This window comes from Phyllobates terribilis, unplaced genomic scaffold (assembly GCF_046119375.1).
Source record: "Phyllobates terribilis strain yellow unplaced genomic scaffold, ASM4611937v1 Scaffold_136__1_contigs__length_4911898, whole genome shotgun sequence".
NCBI classification, from domain to species: domain Eukaryota; kingdom Metazoa; phylum Chordata; class Amphibia; order Anura; family Dendrobatidae; genus Phyllobates; species Phyllobates terribilis.
Genome location: NW_027362896.1, coordinates 1,756,542 through 1,781,949, shown reverse-complemented (window position 1 = coordinate 1,781,949; position 25,408 = coordinate 1,756,542). Strand labels below are relative to the sequence as shown.

The 25,408-nt window shown below is 45.4% G+C and overlaps 1 protein-coding gene across 1 annotated transcript; it reads right to left on the bottom strand.

The window, feature by feature from the left end:
• Positions 1 to 1,401: 1,401 nt before the first annotated feature.
• LOC141204979 (uncharacterized) lies at positions 1,402 to 23,584 on the bottom strand. Its single transcript, XM_073664022.1, has 7 exons — positions 23,524 to 23,584; positions 8,371 to 8,520; positions 8,062 to 8,241; positions 7,855 to 7,978; positions 7,674 to 7,771; positions 7,385 to 7,475; positions 1,402 to 3,327 (listed from the first exon to the last, which is right to left on the bottom strand). Exons 2-7 carry the CDS (start codon positions 8,446 to 8,448, stop codon positions 2,222 to 2,224), a joined length of 1,677 nt encoding a protein of 558 aa, XP_073520123.1. The 5' UTR covers positions 8,449 to 8,520; positions 23,524 to 23,584; the 3' UTR covers positions 1,402 to 2,221.
• Between the last annotated feature and the right edge of the window lie 1,824 nt (positions 23,585 to 25,408).

The following is a 25,408-nucleotide window of genomic DNA, read 5'->3' as shown; positions in this document are numbered from 1 at the left end:
AGGAGGGAACATATCTTTGCAGAATGTTAACTAGATATTCAGATAAATTAATGTTAAAGAGTTAATGCCCGAAATTATGGGTCTCCCCGGTGGATTAGTCTCATTTTTCTGTACCTTGGGTATATGATAAAACATAGCTGTACATGGATTCAGAATTTTTATATACTTGTGTTCCTGTAATGAAATTGTTTTTATTTTTTCCTGTGTCCAGAAGTGTTTTTAACTCCTGTGGGGTCTTATCTTATATCTTATTGTATGTGTTCCCATCTTTAAGTAATCTAAGGGATTCTTCATGATATTTTTCCTAGTCCGTAATTACAATACTCCCTCCTCCAAAATGTGATGTTCCACAAAAAAACACTAATCCTACATACACTTTCACTGCAATAGAGGGAAATTTTACTATGAAAAATCATTAGGGTTGAGCGAGTATGTTCTGTTCCGAGTATGCTCGGGCCGAGCTCCGAGTATTTACAGCTGCTCGGTGATATGGTTGAATCGCTCCCGTGTGCATGATTTGCAACTGTTTGACAGTTTTATTACATGTGAGGAATGTGTAAGAAATAGACATTCCTCACATGTAATAAAAACTGTCAAACAGTTGCAAATCATGCACACGGGAGCGATTCAACCATATCACCGAGCAGCTGTAAATACTCAGAGCTCGGCACGAGCATACTCGGACAGAACAAACTCGCTCAACACTAAAAATCATATAACATGTCGGAGCAAAGGTATAATTTATTGCACTAGATATCCCTGTGATGAATTATACATGGGAAGAAAAAGGGAATTGTTTAAGAATATAAGAACGCAAGATTACACGTAAATATACAGGACACCCGTTACCCAAACATTATAAACTGGTACATGATGGGAAACTAAAAGGTAGTTCTTTCTGGGGAGTAGAAAAAGTAAGAAAACACTAGAGAGGGGGCCAAGAAGGGATTTTTGAATTAAACACCCGTATGCCCGCGGGACTTAATAGCGAAATAGATCGATTTGCATTGGTGGGCAATTAAATGTCAGTAATTAAGAGATCAGTCAGTCACTATCGATCGCCTTCTATAAAAGCTAACACAACTGGAGGAGGACGTGGCTCTACGTGGCTAGTAACGTCACTGCAGTTCACGGCGGTGTCAACTTTGTGGGAAGACTGGACCAGCCTGACCGGCCAGCTGCTCTACGTTGGCACCACAAGTTTGGAGCTTTTATTCACATCGTGGTTAGCCCAGTGCATAACTGCGGCTATCAATTTTCTCTATCACGCTTCCATATAACGACCAGGATGGGACGGAGCAAACCTACAATTGTAACTCAGTGCAATAAGCATTAAGACTACTCACTTAACCCCCCCCCCCCCACCCGGGATTATTGTATGCTTAAAATGGAACTGACTCTATAACTATACACTTGTGGAAATCACTGTTGGACTACTGACCACTACTCCGTATCATCGGATACAAGAACTTCTCTACATATTCTATCTTCTAAGTGAAGCAAGCCCTATTGAACTCATACGTACAGGTTGGTCTTGATATTCACCATTTATATTAAGCTATCTATCGGCACCTTATTATTTAACATATATAGTTTTTTGATGGTCAACAAAATACGATTTTCCAGTAATTCCTTATTCACACTCCAGGTATGATAATGGCTTGTCTCTGTGTGGGATTTTTGATATTTAAAAGGGTTGTCCACTACTTGACAATCCCTTCTCATTCCTCATGTTTGGTAATATTAAAACAAAACACTTATACAAACCTCTCATGCTGATGCCGTTCCAGCTGTGTCAGCACATGCGTTCCTGGGGCATTATGTCAAGAGAGCCCTGCGCCCAACCAGTGCTGGCGTCACTGTCCTCACCTTAGGACAAATCAAACATAACGAGGAAGTCAGAAAGCAGTTGCAGCCCTGGCTTCTTGATGATGTTCAATATGTCCGAAGGCAGGAACAGTGAAGCCGGCACTGATTGTGAGCAGGGCTTACATGACATAACAACCTCACGTGAGCCCCAGGAACGCGAGTCCCGACACTGCTGGCACGAAGTGGAGTATGAGTGTTTTTATTTTAATGAGGTTAAACAAGGCAACCCATTTAATAAGATACATTTTTTGGTTCATACATTTCCAACATTCTGAACATAAAAAGGCTTCTCCCCTGTGTGACTTTGCTGATGTTCATTAAGAGTTGATTTCCAAGTAAAACATTTCCCACATTAAGAACTTGAAAGAGGCTTCTTCCCTGTGTGACTGTTCTGGTGTCTAACAAGATGCGCTTTCCAATTAAAACATTTCCCACATTGAGAACAGGAAAAAGGCTTCTCCCCTGTGTGGGTTCTCTGGTGGCCATCAAGATACACTTTCCTGTTAAAACATTTCCCACATTCTGAACATGAAAAAGGCTTCTCCCCTGAGTGAGTTCTCTGGTGCTTAACCAAATCTGATTTGTGGTTAAAACATTTCCCACATTCTAAACATGAAAAAGGCTTCTCCCCTGTGTGAGTTCTTTGGTGTATAACAAGATTGAATTTCTGGATAAAACATTTCCCACATTCTGAACATGAAAAAGGTTTCTCTCCTGTGTGAGTTCTTTGGTGATTAACAAAATTTGATTTCAGTGTAAAATATTTCCCACATTCTGAACAGGAAAAAGGCTTCTCCCCTGTGTGGGTTCTCTGATGTGCAACAAGATTTGATTTATTTACAAAACATTTCCCACATTCTGAACATGAAAAAGGCTTCTCTCCTGTGTGGGTTCTCTGGTGGTACTCAAGATGCACTTTCCGGTTAAAACATTTCCCACATTCTGAACATAAAAAAGGCTTCTCCCCTGTGTGAATTCGTTGATGTCTGATAAGACGTGACTTCTCTGTAAAACATTTCCCACATTCTGAACATGAAATAGGCTTCTCCCCTGTGTGACTTCTATGGTGTCTAACAAGATCTGATTTCTGGTTAAAATATTCCCCACACTTAGAAAAAGAAAATCTATTCTCCGCTGTGTGAATTTTTTGATGTTCAACAAAAGACTTTTCGAGGGTAAAACTATTTCCATATTCTGAATGTGAAAATGGCTTATTTGTTTTAGGAGCAGTACTTTTTTTAATGCTTATTTTGTGACTTTGACTTTCCTTAGCAGTCGGTAATGAGTCAGAAGACAGGATCTGTTTCAAAGGATCAGATGACAGATCTTTGCTGTGAAGGGATGATGGTATATCTGGAGTAATGGTGTTCACTTCAATTGTATCCTGTGGGATTTCAAGATCATCCGATTTAAAAATTGAAGATGTCACCTGTCCCTCTGATCTCCTGGTACAGTCATCTGCCAAGAATAAAACCAAGTATAATTTTTGAGTAAAATATCATTGAAATTTACATTTTTGAACATTTCTTCTTAAATTGTCAATAAAAATGTTAAATTCTGGAAAAAAAATTAATTTTTCACCAAGACAATGACAGTTCACAGTCTAATAGAAAATTTCATAGCATGAACCAGTGTTGAACTGTTTGTTCATTCTGCCTCCCAAATCTATAGAAAGAAAAATGTAAATGTTTGTTCAAAATCTTAAATCTCTAAAAGTTCTTCACCGATTGCTTTCAAATTTTGACACAACGTTGCATTTGAATACACGCATGTTTTTATATACTTATTATGTTTTTATATACCAGCTGTTGGACGTAAAAGCAACAGAGACGGGGGTGTTACGAGCTCAGTCCCAGGCTGACTCTCCCTGGCCGCCTGGCATTCTCCCTGTCCTTCATACGCCCCAGAAGCTACCTGTGCTCTGCTCCTTTCGGGTCGTGGTGGAAAGGGAATGAGGAGACCGTCTGTTCGAGGCCGAAACACACTGCTGCTCATCACCACCACTGCCTGAGAGGTGGCTGCCTCTGCTCTCCGGCACCGCTGCTGCGGCTTCTTCTCCGGCAGGTAAGTCTTATTTCTGACTGCGCAACAACAAGTGGAGGAGGGAGGGAGGCTGCATGGAGAGGCGCAGGCCGCGGCCTCCTCTCTGGGTGCTGAGCAGGGCCCAAGCTTCGCAGCAGTGGGCAGATAGTGAGTGAGTGCAAATCCCACTGCGTCACCGGCGGGAGCTGTCCGGTACCGGCTCAGGACATGTCAAGCGGATCACCCCCTCCTCCTCTGCCGCCTGCCTTCATCTCTGTGCCCCCTCCTGTCACATTCCCTCTGTACTAGGGAACTGCATAACTAGCAATCCCTGACATGACCGTCTCGATTGTGACACCTGACAGCAAGTACTGACCTCTTTAGTGACCTGTACAGAGTACAGGACTGCAGGGGTCATAGGGTACAGGCTGCCACCATGCCTGCCTGATGGGCACAACTGTCAACAGCGCCAGCATTGACCCATCTGATACATTTTTATTTATATAGATATATACATATAAATACATCTATTGGACGTAAAAGCAACACAGGCTATACTAAATATTTTACGATTCAATTTCAATGTTTCTGATTGCATTGTTAAATTGAATTTTCATAGATTTAGATTTATTTTTATTTTGATTTAACTGAATTATTTTGTGTGACATTGCGTTGGAATTGAGCTGTGTCGTTTACCATAGTGTTCATTTCGTGAGTATATCTCTCTTTTCTTTCTTTTCCATTTAACCAGACTGAGCCACAGCAAAGCGTGGCCGGGTACAGTATGAGATAAAAAGCCACCAAAAAATGTTATGCAGGCAAAAATAAAACCAATAAAAACGGCTATTCATCTATCAAACAAACAAGTCCCCACTCAGATCCATCATCTGTCAGTGGAAAAACAGAGGTTTCCCCATTATTAGTGGCTGAAAGGCTCTTGTAAAGCAACATGGCTTCCATAAACCAATCCAGCAATATCCGCTCTCCCAAAGTTAGATCTCCCCCTCACTTCTGACCCTTGCAGTGTGCCAAAATTTTGTGTGTGTGTGTGTGTGTGTGTGTGTGTGTGTGTGTGTGTGTGTGTGTGTGTGTGTGTGTGTGTGTGTGTGTGTGTGTGTTGGGCAATAAAATGGCAAATGTGCAATTTTCACTCTCCAACATCCACTGTGTGCTAATTTACGGAAAGTGCCAGTGTAGTCAATATAGTCACTACTGCTATACATTAATTCACCGAGGGTAATAATTTCCAAAATGGAGTCACTTTAGGGGATTCGCACTGCTCTGGTTTTCTGACATTTTGTCATATTAGGGCTTCTGCAAATGGTGTGTCCCATCTCCTCTGGGACCTGCTCCTGCGATGTCTGCTTCTGTCACCAGGAGCCGCCTTATTCATTCTGCAGGCGGCGCTGGTGATGGAGGAGACATAGGAGCCAGAAGCTCTGGGTGGCGCAGGCTCTTTTGAGCCACTAAGATTAGGGTGCCTGGGAGCTGTAGTACCATCAAGTCTGGCAGTATGGTTGTATGTGTTGTCCAGCTGAAGTAATCTGCTCCCTACTTCAGCCAGTTGGAAAGCACCGCACCCTACTAAAGCTGGAAGCATATTGTCGTAAGCTGCCAGATACAGCCTTGTTCTCCTCTGGTTCAGTCCTCTGTGCTCAGCTCCCGGCTTGTGTATTTGTTTCCTGTTGTGACCCCGGCCCGTTTAGGGACTACTCTTGTGTCTTCTGATTTTGTATTTTCTCTGCCCTCCCGGTTCTGACCCGGCTACCTGACTATTCTTCTTCCCATCTCACTCCGCAGAACAGCAGATAACACCGTGGTCTCTGTTTAACTCCAGATCCATGTAGAGGGGTTAGAGGGTGATGAGCAAGAGAATCCCTCGGATCAGGAAAACGAAGTAGATAGCACCAAGCCTCTTCGTGGTAGCTATCTTCTGAGCTGCCAGGTGACCACGAACAGTGTCCCCAATACATTGTGTCTGTAAACTATTCCACCAAGTTCTGCATTCAAATAGCTAAATGTCGCTCCTTCCCTTCTTAACCTGCCATGTGCCCAGACAGTAGTGTACAACCGTATATAGGATTCAAGAGAAGTTGGAAAATAATTTGTAAGGTCCATTTGTTTCCTATTATCCTTTGTGAAGAATTCCAAAGTTATCACCACATAAAGTGACAAACGTCAGATTTGAAAATGGAGCCTGATTATTAACACAAAACTGTCTGCGGGAAGGGGTTAAATCAGAGTATTTTGGGCAGTAACTACTATAGTCAAAACTGTGAGTATAGACAATAACACATCTACTGAAATGATCCAACTCAACAGTCTCCATCAGTAAGTAGTGAGTAACTAGTGGTGAAACCTCTCTGGGGTAATTGGAGTATGGGGCTCGGGGGCTCTTGGCAATCTAAACTATCGTAAGGGCCAATATTTTCTGTCAGATGAGTTTCAAGAACAAATATTAGACATTTAAAGAGAACTTTGTATAATAGTGCAGAGCTGAGGTGTCTTAAATTTAGATCTCACGCATTTGGAAGAGGCAATGGAGACCTTTTTTTAAAAAAAGATACCAGGGAGTTACAGACTCACATAAGTGAGGAAGGCCAAAAAAGGCATAGAATAAAAAAACATCCTAAACCTCCAAAGACAATGTATGTCACTGCCCCCCCCCCCCCATTTCAGGAGAGATTGTGCAGTAATCTGAATTCCTTAGGATGGAAAACATAATGGAATTTATGACGTGGAGTGAATCCATGAAACCAGGGCTGGAGCCAACACATCTCCTGCAGGCGTGAATAAATGTATATTACAGCCATCAGCCACGCACAGCTTAGAGATATATCGTGGCACAGGTGTAATGTTTTCTGTATAGTTTATCGTTATCCTGTTTGAAGTTAGTCGGTTTTAAAAGAAATTGAAAAGTCAGGATAAAGGGAAACTCTGCTGTTATTGTACAGAAATTCACACTTGGCCTCACTGCACATTTAATGTTGTCGATCATAAAAGTGAAGTTTGGTCAAAAAGACTGGACCTGGTCTTGTAGGGACCATATGAGCACATTCAGCAGCACAGAAGGGAGAGAAGGCAGATTCATCCAATAAGATATAAGGGTTCTAGGAAGCCAGCAGCATCATTACCCTCCGCTTTCTCTTACAGTCCCATCATAATATTTTTCTTCAAGTGATTTTCTCACTTGTCAGCACATTCTACATACGCTGTCATCTGGCTTTATAGTTTACAGATCTGGGCAGGTAACAGACAGCGTCTCCTAATCACAGGGAGTAGGTGGATCCTCCAGATTGTAAGTTCTATAGAAAAGGGCTTTCAATGCCCAAAGTCATTGGATTCGTTTTTGGTGGAGGAGAATGTTGTGGTCTAGAGGCAAAATGGTGCACACACGATTGTGATACGGCCGGACCACACCACCGATGAAGCAGCCACAGCCGGTGACTGAGAAGAATCTGTGACTTCTCTGCATTTAGTGGTCACTACTCACCTGGGTAGTCATATGTAGGAATCTCCTCTTTACACCGCTCATCACCCCTCACATATGTCTCTGTAGTATTAATATGGGTCAGATCTTCACCCTGAAACAAATATAATAAAAGTCACAGACAGATGGAGAAGTCCCATCTATGATCAGCTCTAATCCTGCCATCTCCACCGTTCTCATTACACAAGTATAAAACATATAATACTGGTGGATAAAACAAGACTGAGGACAAGACCTTCACAGCCGTCTACACATCATAGGGGAGATCTCATGACACCTTCTCTCCATCTACCTGATGATCCTGAGGAACATTGGGATCTTCTTGTTTACAGTCCTGGGGAAGAAGAGGACGGGGACATCTCTCTGGTGTTGTCCTCTTACTGGATAGATCTGGAGGAAACACATACAGGGACTGAATTCATTCTTTACATACAGATAATTATAGGCCGTGTGTATTTAGTCCTGTCTATTACCTGGTGATGTGAGGGGCTGGGGAACCTCCATCATGACATCCTTGTACAGATCTTTGTGTTCTTCTAAATACTCCCACTCCCCCATGGAGAAATAGACAGCGACATCCTGACATCTTATAGGAACCTGACACATACAATGATACAGTTATCTCCCCGATCCCTCCATAGCGTTACTGTATAATGTCCCAACATTCCCAGCAGTGTCACCTCTCCAGTCAGCAGCTCAATCATCTTGTAGGTGAGTTCTAGGATCTTCTGGTCATTGATGTCCTCATGTATCAGGGGGTGACGTGGGGGCCCTGTGATTGGGCTCAGTGGTCTTCCCCATCCCTCAGACACAGGGTCCTGACAGCACTCACTAGAGGTCTTCTTCACTACTGTGTAATCCTGGTTATGGAGAGACACATTAATAAATCTCCCTCCAGACATTTCCAGAGTCCTCACCTCTCCAGTTCTGTCCATCTGTTATTCCCATAGATAAGAATGATGTAATGTGACGTCATCAGAATCTCTCACCTCTCCAGTAAGCCGGAAGAGGATCTCCAAGGTGAGGTGTAATATCCTCTCCGCCATCTTGTCTCTGTCCATATCCATCGTTGATGGGTAAATCAGGAAAATTCTCTTATGCAGAAGATCTTCACTGAGAGGATCCGATATTGTAGAGACCTGAATGAGAAGAAGATGATCCGATGTAACATCATAAAAATCCTGTGCAATACAATTACTGGACATAATAAGGAAAACATGAGATTTATTATTTTACAGTATTTACTTTTCTTCTTTACATCTAGTAATAAAACCTATATATTTTAGGCCACAGACAACAAACCGTCTCTTCCTCAGTGTCTGCAGCTCAATCCGTTTCTCGCAGACTCATTTTCCTTATTGCTAATTCTCGTGTCTTTTACGGACATTGGAATCGGCATTAGCAATAAAGCAGGAGATATTCATTACACGTGACATGAGAAATAACTACTTCATGATGAGGATGACATCTTCATCTTCTACTACAGCTCTGTAAACATATTTGGCCACAGTCCGTCACTGACTACATCACCACCGTTTGTCTATATGAATGTTTCCCGTCTTCCCCGGACTGTAATCTTCAATCTCGTTAGATCTCACGTCTGATTCACACACAGAAGTTTGAGGCTTTTCTAAAAGCTTTTTTGTTTGCACAGACACCGTAGAAAAAAATTATTGATTTGCAAGAATACTTTAACCCTCTTTTTACAGGATTTAAGGCCTCTTATATTCCATGTCATACATTTCAGTTGCGACACCATTTACCCAAAAAAAGAAGATAGGGATAAATATGAGGGGTAAAAGCAAGTAGTCCTTACACAAGTACTGCTCATAACCGTTATCTCCTGTTTAACATAACCATCCAACTCTATCGCTTTTATATACTGATAAAGCCCACCAGGCTGATCTATCCCCCCCCAATGGGTCTCAGAAGATTATATTGCATGAAAACAAAGCAAAAGGAATTAAGCATTCTGACAGCATTTAACTTATAAACAACAACCTTAAACACCATCAAAAAAAAGAAAAAGAAATGAGCTTAAGCATAAGCATTCCTTATGACGCTTCTTTTCGGGGAATACCATCACTGATCTCAATGTGAGGTATTATGTAGTCTTTGACGATGCATAATCTGAACTCCCGCACATGTAAAAGGTGCGTCAAACCACATAAAACCCAAAATTAAATACAGGACCGGCGGCACAAAAGGTGTCAGTCATCCTTTTCCAGGCTCTGGGTGCAACTGGAGCCACTCCAATGCCTCCTCCGGGGTAGCAAAGAAAATAGTAGAATTTCCAGAAACAATTCAACCAGGATAAGACATTGCATAGACAATCCCTTTGTCTTTAAATTTCTTCTTTACATCCATAAACTGGGCTCTCTGCTTTTGTAGTTCCACAGAAAAATCAGGAAAAATAGAGATTGTAGAGTTGTTGTATTTAATAGGACCTTTTTGTCTCGCCAACCTCAGGGTAGTATCTCTGTCCTTAGAATTCAACAGTCTAGCAAGAAGAGGTCTAGGAGGGTCTCCAGGAGGCGTGGGGGGTGGTTTGCTGGAACTCTGGTCAACTTGTCAGCAATAGGCAGCTGTTTATCTTCCAATTCTGACACCCTTGACTCAGCCACAGTGACGTGTTTCCTCATAGTTTGCATTTCTTGGCGAAGAAGGCCCACATCTGAATGAACCTCCTCTATCTTTCTGGTCAGAGAGGTCTTACAAGAGGAGATAGCTTCTAAAAGTTGATCAGCAAGTTTTTTCAGAGTCATCTCTTCGTGTCCCTCCCCCTCCTTTTAACCAGATATGTGACTTTTACGCTGATCTGTTATTTTGGCTGTCGAGGATGTTAGCCCCTTCCTCAATCGAGAGATTTCCTGGGGATCCCCTCTGGCAAAGTCTTTCAATTTCTCCGCTATGCTGGAGTTCTTCCCCAGGCTCATTTTGATAACGGTATAATCAAGGTATTGTATTGTATTTATTCCAGTGATATATTATGTTGGATTGTTATGCAGAGGTCTGTAGCTGGGCAATGCTGCCACCTGATATCTTTACTGCAGCTGTGCACCAGTAATATCTTCTCTTGTAAATTGTATGTAAGTTTCAGTAATAAACAGGTACTATTTCAATTAATAAAAGTAGAAGAAAATAATGCCTTCTGGTTACTTGTAGAATGTTTCAGTCGCTCTGTGCCCCATATATAAATGTAAAGACTAAATATAGACTAAGTCTCATGCTCCTGGGCTTTCACTTCTCCTTATAGTGTTTGGAGATGGCCGCTATGTTATCCTCCTCCACTTTTTCCTATAGCCCCCAGACAGGTCGCGGGACACTCACCGCTGCACCTCAGGCCCTTCACAGGGAGACCGATTGCCAGCGGGTATCTTCAGCGGCGCCACTAGAAGAGTCCTCAAGATGGCCACCGCTCCTCAGAGCGTTTACTATGCTGGGGTCCACAGAGCACACCGGACCGGAGCCCTTTCCGTAGCGGCTCCTCAGAAGCCCAGCCGCCCCCCCGCTTCTCCGGAGCTGTGCTGCAGGGCACATAAATTAAATTCAGGGTCCGGTAAGTACAGGATTGTGAACCGGATAGCGGGAGCTCAGACCTCCTGCGTCCTTTCAACTCCTCGGCATCGCCACGTCCGGTCTGTTGTATCGGTCGCGGTGGTGTGAAAGGACCTGCCATGACGTCATTTAGTCATGTGACAGGTCACGCGACCGCCGACGTCAGCAGTCGAGTGACCTGTCACATGACTAAATGACGTCATGGCAGGTCCTTTCACATCACCGTGACCCATACAACAGACCGGACGCATCGCTGAGGAGACCGGGGACCATCAGAAGGTAAATATAATCTTTATTTTTTATTTTAAATTCTTTTTTTTTTTCTTTTTTACAGGTCCCATGGTACCCGGGTCTGGAGGAGAGTCGCCTCTTCTCCAAACCCGGGTATCATCCGGACATAATGCATAATATGCAGTTCAATGCAAGTCAATGGTGGCAATTACGCTGCGTGTCCGCAAAATTAATGGACATGCTGAGTATTTTTCCGCAATGGTAATCTGCAGCGGAAATTTCCGCAGCATGTGCACAGCACATGCAGATTATCATTGGGAACCATGGGGCACGTATTACCAAGCGTTTTTTAAGCGTTTTCTCTGAGGAAATTCCGTGGCAAAAATGCTTGAAAAACGCATAGTGGGCATGCAGCCTAAGTCAACTTTAACGCCCCCATACACAATAGACTAAAGATGCATGAAAACACTGATTTTGGGGCTTTGGTCGACTATATAATGTATTTGGGGGCCTCCCAACAGATAATGTCAGGGCAGAGAAGGGACTCGAGCATGTCACTCAAGGACCCGCGATACTCGGTGCATACTCGAGCACCCAATGCTAACTCAAGTAGCAAGCACTTGCGCTCAACACTAGTCGCCATATCGTCATCATTTGTTTTTTCTTTACTTTTGAAAAAATCCCAACCCCAACAGAACGGTAACCCTAATCCTAATCCCAACACAACCCTAACCCTATCCCGAGGAATCCATTCACTATAATGAGGCAGCGGTATAAGTGCTTAGATGACTTTATTCTTTGGGTCGGTGCGATTACAGCGATACCAGATTTATATCGGTTTTTAATGTTTGGCTGCTGTCACACACTAAATGATGCTTTTTTTTTTTTTTCACAAAGAATAGTTTTTGCATCGCCATATTATGAGAGCTATAATTTTTGACGTTTTTATTGGTACCATTTTCGGGCACGTGACATTTTTTGATTGCTTTCTGTTCCGATTTTTGGGAGGCAGAATAAACAAACACATAAAATTCAGGAATTGTTTTTTGGGGATTTTTTTATGCTGTTCCACGTGTGGTAAAATTGATAAGGCAGCTTTATTCTTCTGGTCAGTACTTTTACAGCGGTACCACATTTATATCGTTGTTTTATATTTTGGCGCTTTTACACAATAAAAGATATTTTATGGAAAAAATACTGACCGAATACTGACCAAATACTGATAGTGGGGTCATGGCCTTAGCAGTCTGATCACAGTTATAAGGTATAGCAGTGCAAGCACACTGCTATACCTCATGACTGTCAGTTCCGCACTGACACAAGTTAGTTTGATCATGTACAGCTCATGATCGAACAAACTTGCTGGTGCCTGGTGACCCAGATGTCGTCATGACGACTTCGGGTCACCAGGGCAACGATTGGGGTCTCTGATCCAAGAGCAGAAGGGCTTTTGTCCCTCTGCTTGCTAAATGCTGCGATCGCACTGATCGCAGCATTTAGGGGGTTAAAGTAAGGGATCGACAATGGCGCCCCCGCTCACCGGTGTGTCCCCCTCAGAAGCCCTAGTTAACTCTGATTCATATATAAAAAAATAGACTGATACATTAAATAGGACCAAATATGTATCAAGGTATATATAAAGGAAAGGGTATGGTACTAATCAGCGATTGGTACAATAATTCGCCTCAGTGTGTTTCCCCACCAGCTTCATCAGGAGGCTTGATACAGGGTGATAATCCATGATGTTCAGCATAGTGTGCCTAATAGCCAGGTGTCCATGTATAAATATCCCACTTTATCCAAAACCCCTCCCCAGACTAGGAGACCCATTCCCATTCCTAGGGGTGAATTGTCATAGGATATATAGAATGGAGTCTGTCTACAATAACGTACTGCACCTCGCTACTTCTCATGAGCTAGAGGTCCGATAATGTTCATTCCCTACTGTGCATATCCGGAAGTGACGCGCTTTACACTGAAATATCAGATAAAGTGATTGCTACCGCCCGATTCGTACCCGTGACTGCGCATGCCCGTAGTTATGGTGTTTCACGCCGGAGAGCATTTAGGGTCATTATCCATATGTCCTGAAGCATCCTGGTGGAGAAACTAGAGAAAGATTTACATGGTCTACTCCACCACAGATTCTTCTGTCTAGCCAACTCCCCTTGGGTGCAGGTTTTTTATAGAAACTATGCATTATACGGACCTTAATTGTCCGACCCTTTCTGAAAGTTATTGTGGGAGTAGGTCCCACAGAACCCTCACGTCCGGGTCAGCCATAAGTAAGTACATCCTAGTGTTTTCTTAGGATATTAAAGATACGGTTACTCAGTTCCTATTACTCGTGTTACCCCATCTTTTTCTTGGTCTCTTGGTTAGGTATGGAGGAGCGTCTGTCTCTCCTGTTTTTCTGAAAACGATCGTGCGGAATCCAAAATGTACTGGGGGTACAGTTTTCCCATGAATCTGGTGTTCATGTCAATTGCCTGTGTATTAGAATCTGTAACATTAGAACAGTTCCTTCTAGACCTTAAAAATTGGCCTTTGGGTATTCCTTTTTTTCAGAGACATGGGGAGGTGGCTATCCCACTTCAATAGTTTATTAGTGCTTTTAAGTTTATGGTAGATGAGTGTCCCTAGGGTCCAATCCCGTTCTTTCTAGATTAGTACATCCAGGAAAGGCAACTGGTTATAATTAAACTCCGATGTAAATCTAAGGACGACTCTATTGATGTTGAGTTCCCTGATGAATTCAAGAAATTGTTCACTCGTCCCTGACCAGATGATAAAAATGTCGTGAATATATCTAAACCATACCCCAATATATGGATGTCACCACTTATGATCATCCCACAATATGGAGGTTTCCTCCTATTAGCCCAAGAATAGGTTAGCATATGAGGGGCACAGGGGCTCCCCATCGCAGTACCCCTGAGCTGGTGGAAGTACTTTCTGTCAAAAAGAAAGAAGTTATGAGTAAGAGTGAATTTTAGAAGATCCTCCATGAATTCATTATGTCTACTACACTCTATTGATCTCGATTTCAAGAAATCTCTTACTCCTCTGATACCACCTCATGCTGTATATTACTGTACAAAGCCTCGATATCTAGTAAGGCCTGCTCCCCTACATGCATGTATACATGCTCGAGGGTATACATGGAGGGGAGCAGGCAGAGGGAAAACCAACTCCAGAAGGATTATTCCAACTGCAGGACCTCAGGCGCCTACTGTGGGAACATTATACTGTGGGGGCATCATACATCCTGCATAAGGGGCATAATGGGGGCATTACACTGTGTGGGGGCATCATATATCCTGCATAAGGGGCATAATGGGTCTTCTCTATACCGTTCTGTTCCTATTCTCTAATGGTACGTCACCCACCCCCCACTTTCATTTAAGGCCTTGTTTACTCTGTCTTTGAGTATACAGCATCTGGTTCAATCTAATCGGCTGAGCAGAATGAGCACAGACCACTCCCCGCTGGTTCACAGCTGAATGCATTCTGTAGCCCATATATTGTGAACTAGGAGTCTTAGACTTTAGTCTGTGTCCATCACCTTAAGTGTCCATTAGCTGAAGTGTCTGAAATTTGAATTAATCCTGAATTGAACCTGAAGGGAACTGGATACTTTGTCACAGTAAACAATGTTTTCACTCTCACCCCCTTAATCCTTCACTTCTTACAACCACCCCTAATCCCTACACCTAGTAATGAACTCTTCATCTCTCCCTCCATTCTGCCCACCCACCTCACCTCTTCCTCAGAGCTATTCCTCAACATACAATCCTTTGTCTCCAAACACAGACAGCCACCTCATGCCCTCTCCTGCTCCCACCTAATAACGCTTTCTCTGCTCCTCCTTACTGCCGGCGACATCTCTCCAAATCCTGGCCCTCCTCACCACATCCCTACAATCACTTCCACCTCCTACCCACGATCTATCCCAAACTCTCGTAACCCTTCTAACCTTATACCCATCCACCCAGCCCCCGCTTCCCCAGATCCACTAACAGGAGCTCTATGGAATGCTCGCTCTGTCTGCAATAAACTTTCCTACATTCACGATCTCTTCATCACTAACAAGCTTTCCTTCCTCGGCATCACTGAAACCTGGCTCACCCCCTCCGACACAGCCTCTCCTGCTGCACTTTCGTATGGCGGATTCCACCTCTGCCATGCCCCCTGCCCCACCGGCAAGCACGGTGGAGGAATAGGTTTCCTCCTCTCAGAAAACTGCTCCTTCACCCATATCCCACTGCCGCCAGCAATTACTCTCCCCTCTTTTGAAGTGCACTGCGTGCGCATCTATTCCCCATCCAACCTCCAACTGGCTGTCATCTACCGCCCCCCAGGATCAACCACTACTTTGTTTGACCACTTCACCACCTGGCTACTTCATTTCCTCTCCGTTGACATGCCCACTATCCTCATGGGCGACTTTAACATCCCCATTGACACTTCCCTCTCAGCTGCCTCTAAGCTTCTATCCCTCACTTCCTCCTTTGGTCTTACTCAGTGGTCTTCCACACCCACCCACAAAGACGGCCACACGCTGGACCTCATCTTCACCTGCCTCTGTTCCCTATCTAACCGCTCTAACTTAACTCTCCCTCTTTCTGACCACAACCTACTCACATTCTCTTCTCTCTCCTCCCCGGGGCAACAATCCCCACTCTACAAACTTGCATACCCTCGTAGAAATCTCAAACACCTTGACCTACACTCACTCTCTGAATCCCTCCTCCCTCTTACAGACATTAGTTCCTTACATGATGCAGATGTTGCTGCCACTTTATACAACACCACAACAGCTGCAGCTCTCGATTTGGTCGCCCCCCTCACACATACCAAGGCTCGCACAATCAACAGACAACCCTGGCACACCAGCCTAACTAAAGAACTGCAACGGGCCTCCAGGGTTGCTGAGCGTAGATGGAAAAGGTCCCACTCCCATGAGCACTTCATCGCATTCAAACAGTCACTCACTATCTTCAAGTCCACACTCACTGCAGCAAAACAAACATACTTCACATCTCTCATATCCTCCCTGTCTCACAACCCCAAACAACTATTCAACACCTTCAATTCTCTCCTCCGTCCCCCAGTGCCTCCTCCCTCTCCTCTTATTTCAGCGGAAGACTTTGCCTCATTCTTCAAGAAGAAGATTGACACCATCAGACAAAGCTTTTGCCTAAAGCCCCCACAGCCCCTCCCCACACCTACTCAACCCTCCTCCAAAACTACATTCTCCACCATTTCTGAAGATCAACTTTCCTCCTTACTCTCCAAATCACACCTCACCACCTGTAAACTTGACCCAATCCCGTCCCACCTCATCCCAAACCTTACCACCATCTTCATCCCAGCTCTAGCCCACCTCTTCAACTTGTCACTAACAACTGGTGTCTTCCCCTCATGCTTCAAACATGCCTCAATCACACCCATCCTCAAAAAGCCCTCCCTTGACCCATCCTTCGTGTCTAGCTATCGCCCCATATCACTTCTCCCCTATGCCTCAAAACTACTGGAACAACATGTCCATCCAGGGGAGGAGTCCTGAGGAAATAATTTGCATAGTCCCACTGCATTTTGGGGTAAGTGAAGAGTCTCCACGAGCTCAAAGAACACTGGATTTTGGCTGTTGGAGCTGAAAAGAGGACATCGGTAAACCAGGGGAGGAGTCCTGAGGAGATAATTTGCATAGTCCCACTGCATTTTGGGGTAAGTGAAGAGTCTCCGCGAGCTCAAAGAACACTGGATTTTGGCTGTTGGAGCTGAAAAGAGGACATCGGTAAACCATTTTGAAGCTTTTTTTTGAAGCTTTTTTCACTGTTTTCAGAACATTAACAATAAGAACATGGAAGAGTCCAGGAGCCATTTGGTGAGCTACATATCCTGCTACATGTTCACAGACTTGCCAGTGGAAAAGCCAAACTTCACATGCCAGAAATGCAAGCTTGTGTCCCTGTTGGAGGAAAAGTTGCGAAATCTAGAAGAGAGGTTAACTACCTTGAAAATCATTAAGGAAGGTGAAGAATTCTTAGAGCAGAATTATCTCTTCATGATTCAGAAAGAGAAGAAATTCGAACTGCACCTGAGGAAACAGAGGAATGGAAGCATGTGACCCGCAGGAGGTTCGAGAGGCAGTCAGCACCCATACTGCTCAGGAACCAGTACCAGGCTCTCACGCAGGAGAACCATGAAGAAATACAGCAAAATAAGACTTTGCCAGCAATGAATAACCTTGTAAGCCCTCAGAATCCTCCTGGATGGAGAAAGAAGAATGTTGTGAAGAAAAAACGGAGAGTGGTGGTCATGGGGGATTCCCTGTTAAGAGGAACAGAGGCCGCTATCTGCAGACCAGACATAACCTCAAGAGAAATGTGCTGTCTTCCAGGAGCAAAAATTAAAGATGTGTGACAGGATATCAAGACTCTTCAGACCTACAGATCACTACCCATTCCTGCTAATACATGTGGGGACAAATGACACCGCAAGAAAGGACCTGGAAACCATCTGCAGTGACTTTGAAGACTTAGGCAAGAAAGTGAAAGAATTGGGAGCGCAGGTGGTCTTCTCATCCATCCTCCCAGTGGATGGCCATGGAACAATGAGGTGGAATAAGATTCTACAGGTGAACAACTGGCTACGTCGATGGTGCCGTCAACAAGGATTTGGATTTCTGGATCACGGAATGAATTACCTATACGATGGACTACTTGCTAGAGATGGGGTGCACCTTACGAAGACTGGAAAACATGTATTTGGAAGTCGCCTTGCTACACTCATCAGAAGAGCTTTAAACTAGAACAATGTGGGAAGGGAAGCAAAAGGCCAGAAAAAGCCATACAGCTGACAAATACTATTGAGATCTCTGCTACTGGAAGTGGAAAAGAAGAACAAAGACAAAACTATTTAAATAATAAAAATATGGGAGGAAGAGAAACCAATCACAAACTAAAATGTTTTTATACAAATGCACAAAGCATGGGCAACAAACAAGGAGAATTGGAACTACTAATGCAGGAAAAGGAATATGATGTCATTGGAATCACTGAAACTTGGTGGGACGATACACATGATTGGAATAAAAGGCTAAAAGGATACAACTTATTTGCAAGAAACAGACTTGATAAACGAGGAGGAGGTGTCGCATTGTATGTTAGAAAAGCGTATATCTGCACAGAGATTGAAGCTTCAGAGACTGGGAGTTCTGTGGAAACTGTTTGGGTAAGAATACAAGGAGAGAACAACGGAAAGGACACCATTGTAGGCATTTACTACAGGCCACCTGGGCAAGCTGAAGATATGGATGAACTCTTTATGTATCAAATGACCAAGTTCTCCAAAAAATATGACGTAGTGGTCATGGGAGATTTCAACTATCCAGACATTTGTTGGGAATCTCTCTCAAGTAAAACTAACAGGTCAAGCAAATTCTTATCCTCTCTTGCTGACAACTTTATCTTCCAAAAGGTAGGGGAGAAAACAAGGGGATCTGCTACTTTGGATCTAATCCTTATAAACAGGGAGGAAATGGTTGAGGGGGTAAAGGTGGCTGGGACCCTAGGAGGCAGCGATCATGCTATTATAGAATTTTGGATAACTAGAGGAGGAAGACATGTGAAGACTCAAACTTCAAGGTTAGATTTTAGAAAGGCAGATTTTAAGAGACTCAGAAAGAGAATAGGAGGGATCCAATGGCTGGATGTCCTTAAGGACAAAAATGTCCAGGAAGGATGGGAAATTTTTAAAAATGAGATTCTCAAAGCACAATCGTTAACAATCCCGAAAAGTAGGAAGAATGGGAAGCATTTAAGGAAACCAGGATGGATGAACACAGAACTTAAATACATGCTAAAAAGAAAGAAAGAAATGTTTATTAAATGGAAAGAGGGAGGCATATCTAAAGAAGATTATAATGCAGTCTGCAGATCCTGCAGGGCACGTATCAGGTTAGCTAAAGCTGACAATGAATTAAGGCTTGCAAGAGATGTCAAAAGCAATAAAAAAGGATTTTGGGGGTATGTCAAAAGTAAAAGAAAAGTCAAAGATGCTATAGGATTTTTACAGGATGAAAATGGAGAAATGGTAAGAGAGGATGTTGAGAAGGCCGAACTTTTTAATTCCTATTTTGCATCTGTTTTCTCTCAGAAAGAAAATGTAACATCAACTGATCTTCACTGTCCTTTTAAAGGAATAGAGGAATCCAAGTTATCTGTAAACAGAAAGATTGTGAGGGAATATTTAGCTAACATAAATGAGTTCAAGTCTCCAGGTCCAGATGAATTACACCCCAGAGTACTGAAGTAGATCGTAGAAGAAATTTTAGAACCACTCTCCATAATCTTTGAAAATTCTTGGAGAACAGGAGAAGTCCCAGAAGACTGGAGAAGAGCAAATGTTGTTCCTATCTTCAAAAAGGGGAAGAAGGTGGACCCAGGGAACTACAGGCCGGTGAGTCTGACTTCTACACCAGGAAAGATCTTTGAACAAATTATTAAACAACATGTATGTAAGTACATGGATAAGAATGAAGTGATTAACCAGAGTCAGCATGGGTTTGTAACTAACAAGTCATGTCAGACTAACTTAACTTCCTTCTATGACAGAATCACTGACTGGGTGGATCAGGGAAATGCTGTAGATATAGTATATCCTGACTTCAGCAAAGCATTTGACAAAGTATCTCACACCATCCTTATTGAAAAAATGACCAAGTATGCAATGGACCAGACAACTGTTAGGTGGATTCATAACTGGCTTAGTGATCGGACTCAAAGGGTGGTTGTAAATGGCTTCACATCCAGCTGGATGAATGTCTCAAGTGGGGTACCACAGGGCTCCGTCCTGGGACCTGTATTGTTCAACATCTTTATCAATGATTTAGATGAAGGAATTGAGGGTAAACTGATTAAATTTGCTGATGACACAAAGCTAGGAGGGATAGCTAATACTAGAGAAGAGAGAGAGAGGATTCAAAAAGACCTAAATAAACTGGAGCAGTGGGCAGCAACCAACAGAATGGTTTATAACAGGGAGAAATGCAAAGTCCTACATCTGGGCAATAAAAATGAAAAAAGCATATACAGAATGGGAGGAATAGAGCTAAGCAACAGTACATGTGAAAAAGACTTAGGTATACTAATAGATCATAGACTGAACATGAGTCAACAGTGTGATGCAGCAGCAAAAAAGGCAAATACAATTCTGGGATGTATTAACAGAAGCATACAGTCTAGATCACGTGAAGTCATTATCGGTCTTTACTCCTCTTTGGTCAGACCTCATCTGGAATACTGTGTACAGTTTTGGGCACCACATTTTAAAAAAGACATAGACAAACTGGAGCAAGTTCAGAGAAGAGCGACCAGAATGGTGACTGGTCTGCAAACCATGTCCTATGAGGAACGGTTGCAGGATTTGGGAATGTTTAGCTTGCAAAAAAGAAGACTGAGAGGAGACTTAATAGCTGTCTACAAATATATCAAGGGCTGTCACATTGTAGAAGGATCATCTTTATTCTCATTTGCACAAGGAAAGACTAGAAGCAATGGGATGAAACTAAATGGGAGGAGACACAGATTAGATATTAGAAAAAACTTTTTGACAGATAGGGTGATTAATGAGTGGAACAGGCTGCCACGAGAGGTGGTGAGTTCCCCTTCAATGGACGTCTTCAAACAGAGGCTGGACAGACATCTGTCTGAGATGATCTAGTGAATCTTGCTTTGAGCAGGGGGTTGGACCAGATGACCCAGGAGGTCCCTTCCAACTCTACCATTCTATGATTCTGAACTGTCCTCCCACCTCTCCTCCTGCTCCCTCTTTGACCGCCTACAATCCGGTTTCCGACCACACCATTCTACTGAAACTGCACTGACTAAAGTCACCAACGACCTACTAACCGCCAAATCTAAGCGACACTACTCTGTCCTCCTCCTCCTAGACCTGTCATCTGCCTTTGACACAGTGGACCATTCCCTCTTACTACAGACTCTCTCATCTATCAGTATCACAGACTTGGCCCCATCCTGGATCTCCTCATACCTAACAGACAGGACAATCAGTGTCTTCCACTCACAGACCACCTCCTCATCTCGCCCCCTATCTGTCGGTGTCCCTCAAGGTTCAGTTCTAGGACCCCTGCTCTTCTCCATGTACACCTTCGGCCTGGTACAGCTCATAGAGTCTCATGGCTTTCATTATCACCTCTATGCTGATGACACACAGATCTACCTCTCTGGACCCGATATCACCTCCTTACTAACCAAAATCCCACAAGGTCTGTCCGCTATTTCATCCTTCTTCTCTGCTAGATTTCTAAAACTTAACATGGACAAAACAGAATTCATCATCTTTCCGCCATCTCATTCAACCCTCCCAACTGACCTATCTATCAACGTCAATGGCTGCCCACTCTCCCCAGTCCCTCAAGCTCGCTGCCTTGGGGTAACCCTGGACTCGGAACTTTCCTTCAAACAACATATCCAAGCCCTTTCCACTTCCTGCCGACTCCAACTCAAAAATATCTCCCGGATCCGCACATTCCTAAACCATGAATCTGCAAAAACACTAGTGCACGCCCTCATCATCTCCCGCCTTGACTACTTGAACCTCCTGCTCTGTGGCCTCCCCTCTAACACTCTCGCACCCTTCCAATCTATCCTAAACTCTGCTGCTCGACTAATCAACCTGTCCCCCCGCTATTCCCTGGCCTCTCCTCTCTGTTAATCTCTTCACTGGCTCCCCATTGCTCAGAGTCTCCAGTTCAAAACCCTAACCATGAGATACAAAGCCATCCACAACCTGTCTCCTCCATATATCTCTGACCTAGTCTCCCGTTACATACCTGCACGCAACCTCCGATCCTCACAAGATCTCCTGCTCTACTCCCCTCTTATCTCCTCCTCCCACAACCGTATACAAGATTTCTCCCGTGCTTCTCCCCTACTCTGGAACTCTCTACCCCAACGTATCAGACTCTCGCCTACCGTGGAAACCTTCAAAAGGAACCTGAAGACCCACCTCTTCCGACAAGCCTACAACCTGCAGTAACCACCGCTCCACGACCAGCTCTACCCTCACCTACTGTATCCTCACCCATCCCTCGTAGATTGTGAGCCCTCGCGGGCAGGGTCCTCGCTCCTCCAGTACCAGTCGCTGTCACACTGTGTTCAAGATTATTGTAATAGTTCTTGTATTATACCCCTTTTTCACATGTAAAGCGCCATGGAATAAATGGCTCTATAATAATAAATAATAATAATAATGGGGGCATTACACTGTGTGGGGGGCATCATACATACAGCATAAGGGGCATAATGGGGGCATTAAACTGTGTGGGGGCATCATACATACTGCATAAGGGGCATAATGGGGGCATTACACTGTGTGGGGGCATCATACATCCTGCATAAGGGGCATAGTGGGGGCATTACACTGTGGGGGCATCATACATCCTGCATAAGGGGCATAATGGGGGCATTACAATGTGGGGGCATCATACATCCTGTATAAGGGGCATAATGGGGGCATCACATATACTGTATAAGGGGCATAATGGGGGCATTACACTGTGTGGGGGCATCATACATCCTGCATAAGGGGCATAGTGGGGGCATTACACTGTGGGGGCATCATACATCCTGCATAAGGGGCATAATGGGGGCATTACAATGTGGGGGCATCATACATCCTGTATAAGGGGCATAATGGGGGCATTACACTGTGGGGGCATCATACATCCTGCATAAGGGGCATAATGGGGCATTACACTGTGGGGGCATCATACATCCTGCATAAGGGGCATAATGGGGGCATTACACTGTGTGGGGGCATCATACATCCTGCATAAGGGGTATAATGGGGGGATTACACTGTGTGGGGGCATCATACATACTGCATAAGGTGCATAATGGGGGCATTACACTGTGTGGGGGCATCATACATCCTGCATAAGGGGCATAATGGGGGCATTACACTGTGTGGGGGCATCATACATACTGCATAAGGGGTATAATGGGGGGATTACACTGTGTGGGGGCATCATACATACTGCATAAGATGCATAATGGGGGCATTACACTGTGTGGGGGCATCATACATCCTGCATAAGGGGCATAATGGGGGCATTACACTGTTGGGCCAGTAAAGGGGTCCTGTACTATGAGAACAATACGTTTCCCCCCTTCCTGTCTCCATAGTTGGGTCGTATGTATCTATTACAGGAAACAGAACAAAAACCTTATGATTCTTATTAAAGGGCAACACAAGACCCCAAAAGAGTCTCTGTGCTGAAGGGGTTAATGCCCCCTGCGCCCAGTAATGGGGTCTCCACATACCTCCACCTGCAGAGCCGCCTCCACATATATGGCTGCTCTGTGCCCACAGGACCTGTGATGAGGTCACAGGAGGGGAGGAGTCAGGGGTCACATGATCAGGGGCCTCAGTGGATGCAGGACTCTGCTGTGCTGGTTGTCATGGTGCTGGATGAGCTGAAGTTTATGTGTGGGGTCAGGAGGGGTTTACAGTGTGGATGTAGCAGAGCCGCGCGTGTACGAGGTGTACGGAGCGGAGCCGCGTGTGTACGAGGTGTACGGAGCAGAGCCGCGTGTGTACGAGGTGTATGGAGCGGAGCCGCGTGTGTACGAGGTGTACGGAGCAGAGCCGCGTGTGTGCGAGGTGTACGGAGCAGAGCCGTGTGTACGAGGTGTATGGAGCGGAGCCGCGTGTGTACGAGGTGTACGGAGCAGAGCCGCGTGTGTGCGAGGTGTACGGAGCAGAGCCGCGTGTGTACGAGGTGTATGGAGCGGAGCCGCGTGTGTACGAGGTGTACGGAGCAGAGCTGTGTGTGTACGAGGTGTACGGAGCGGAGCCGCGCGTGTACGGAGCGGAGCCGCGTGTGTACGAGGTGTACGGAGCGGAGCCGCGTGTGTATGAGGTGTACGGAGCAGAGCCGCGCGTGTACGAGGTGTACAGAGCGGAGCCGCATGTGTACGAGGTGTACGGAGCGGAGCCGTGTGTGTACGAGGTGTACAGAGCGGAGCCGCATGTGTACGAGGTGTACGGAGCGGAGCCGCGTGTGTACGAGGTGTACGGAGCGGAGCCGCGTGTGTACGAGGTGTACGGAGCAGAGCCGCGTGTGTACGAGGTGTACGGAGCGGAGCCGCGTGTGTATGAGGTGTACGGAGCGGAGCCGTGTGTACGAGGTGTACGGAGCGGAGCCGCGCGTGTACGAGGTGTACGGAGCGGAGCCGCGCGTGTATGAGGTGTACGGAGCGGAGCCATGTGTGTACGAGGTGTACGGAGCGGAGCCGTGTGTGTACGAGGTGTACGGAGCGGAGCCGTGTGTGTACGAAGCAGAGCCGCGTGTGTACGAGGTGTACGGAGCGGAGCCGCATGTGTACGAGGTGTACAGAGCGGAGCCGCTTGTGTACGAGGTGTACGGAGCGGAGCCGCGTGTGTACGAGGTGTACGGAGCGGAGCCATGTGTGTACGAGGTGTACGGAGCGGAGCCGCGTGTGTACGAGGTGTACGGAGCGGAGCCGCGTGTGTACCAGGTGTACGGAGCGGAGCCGCGTGTGTATGAGGTGTACGGAGCGGAGCCGTGTGTACGAGGTGTACGGAGCGGAGCCGCGCGTGTACGAGGTGTACGGAGCGGAGCCGCGCGTGTACGAGGTGTACGGAGCGGAGCCGTGTGTGTACGAGGTGTACAGAGCGGAGCCGCATGTGTACGAGGTGTACGGAGCGGAGCCGCGTGTGTACGAGGTGTACGGAGCGGAGCCGTGTGTGTACGAGGTGTACGGAGCGGAGCCGTGTGTGTACGGAGCGGAGCCGTGTGTGTACGAGGTGTACGGAGCAGAGCCGCGCGTGTACGAGGTGTACGGAGCCGAGCGTGTACGAGGCGTACGGAGCCGAGCCGCGCGTGTACAAGGCGTACGGAGCGGAGCCGCGCTTGTACGAGGCGTACGGAGCGGAGCCGCGCGTGTACGAGGCGTACGGAGCGGAGCCGCGCGTGTACGAGGCGTACGGAGCGGAGCTGCGCGTGTACGAGGCTTACGGAGCGGAGCCGCGCGTGTACGAGGCGTACGGAGCGGAGCCGCGCGTGTACGAGGCGTACGGAGCGGAGCCGCGTGTGTACGAAGCAGAGCCGCACGTGTACGAGGTGTACGGAGCGGAGCCATGTGTGTACGAGGTGTACGGAGCGGAGCCGTGTGTGTACGAGGT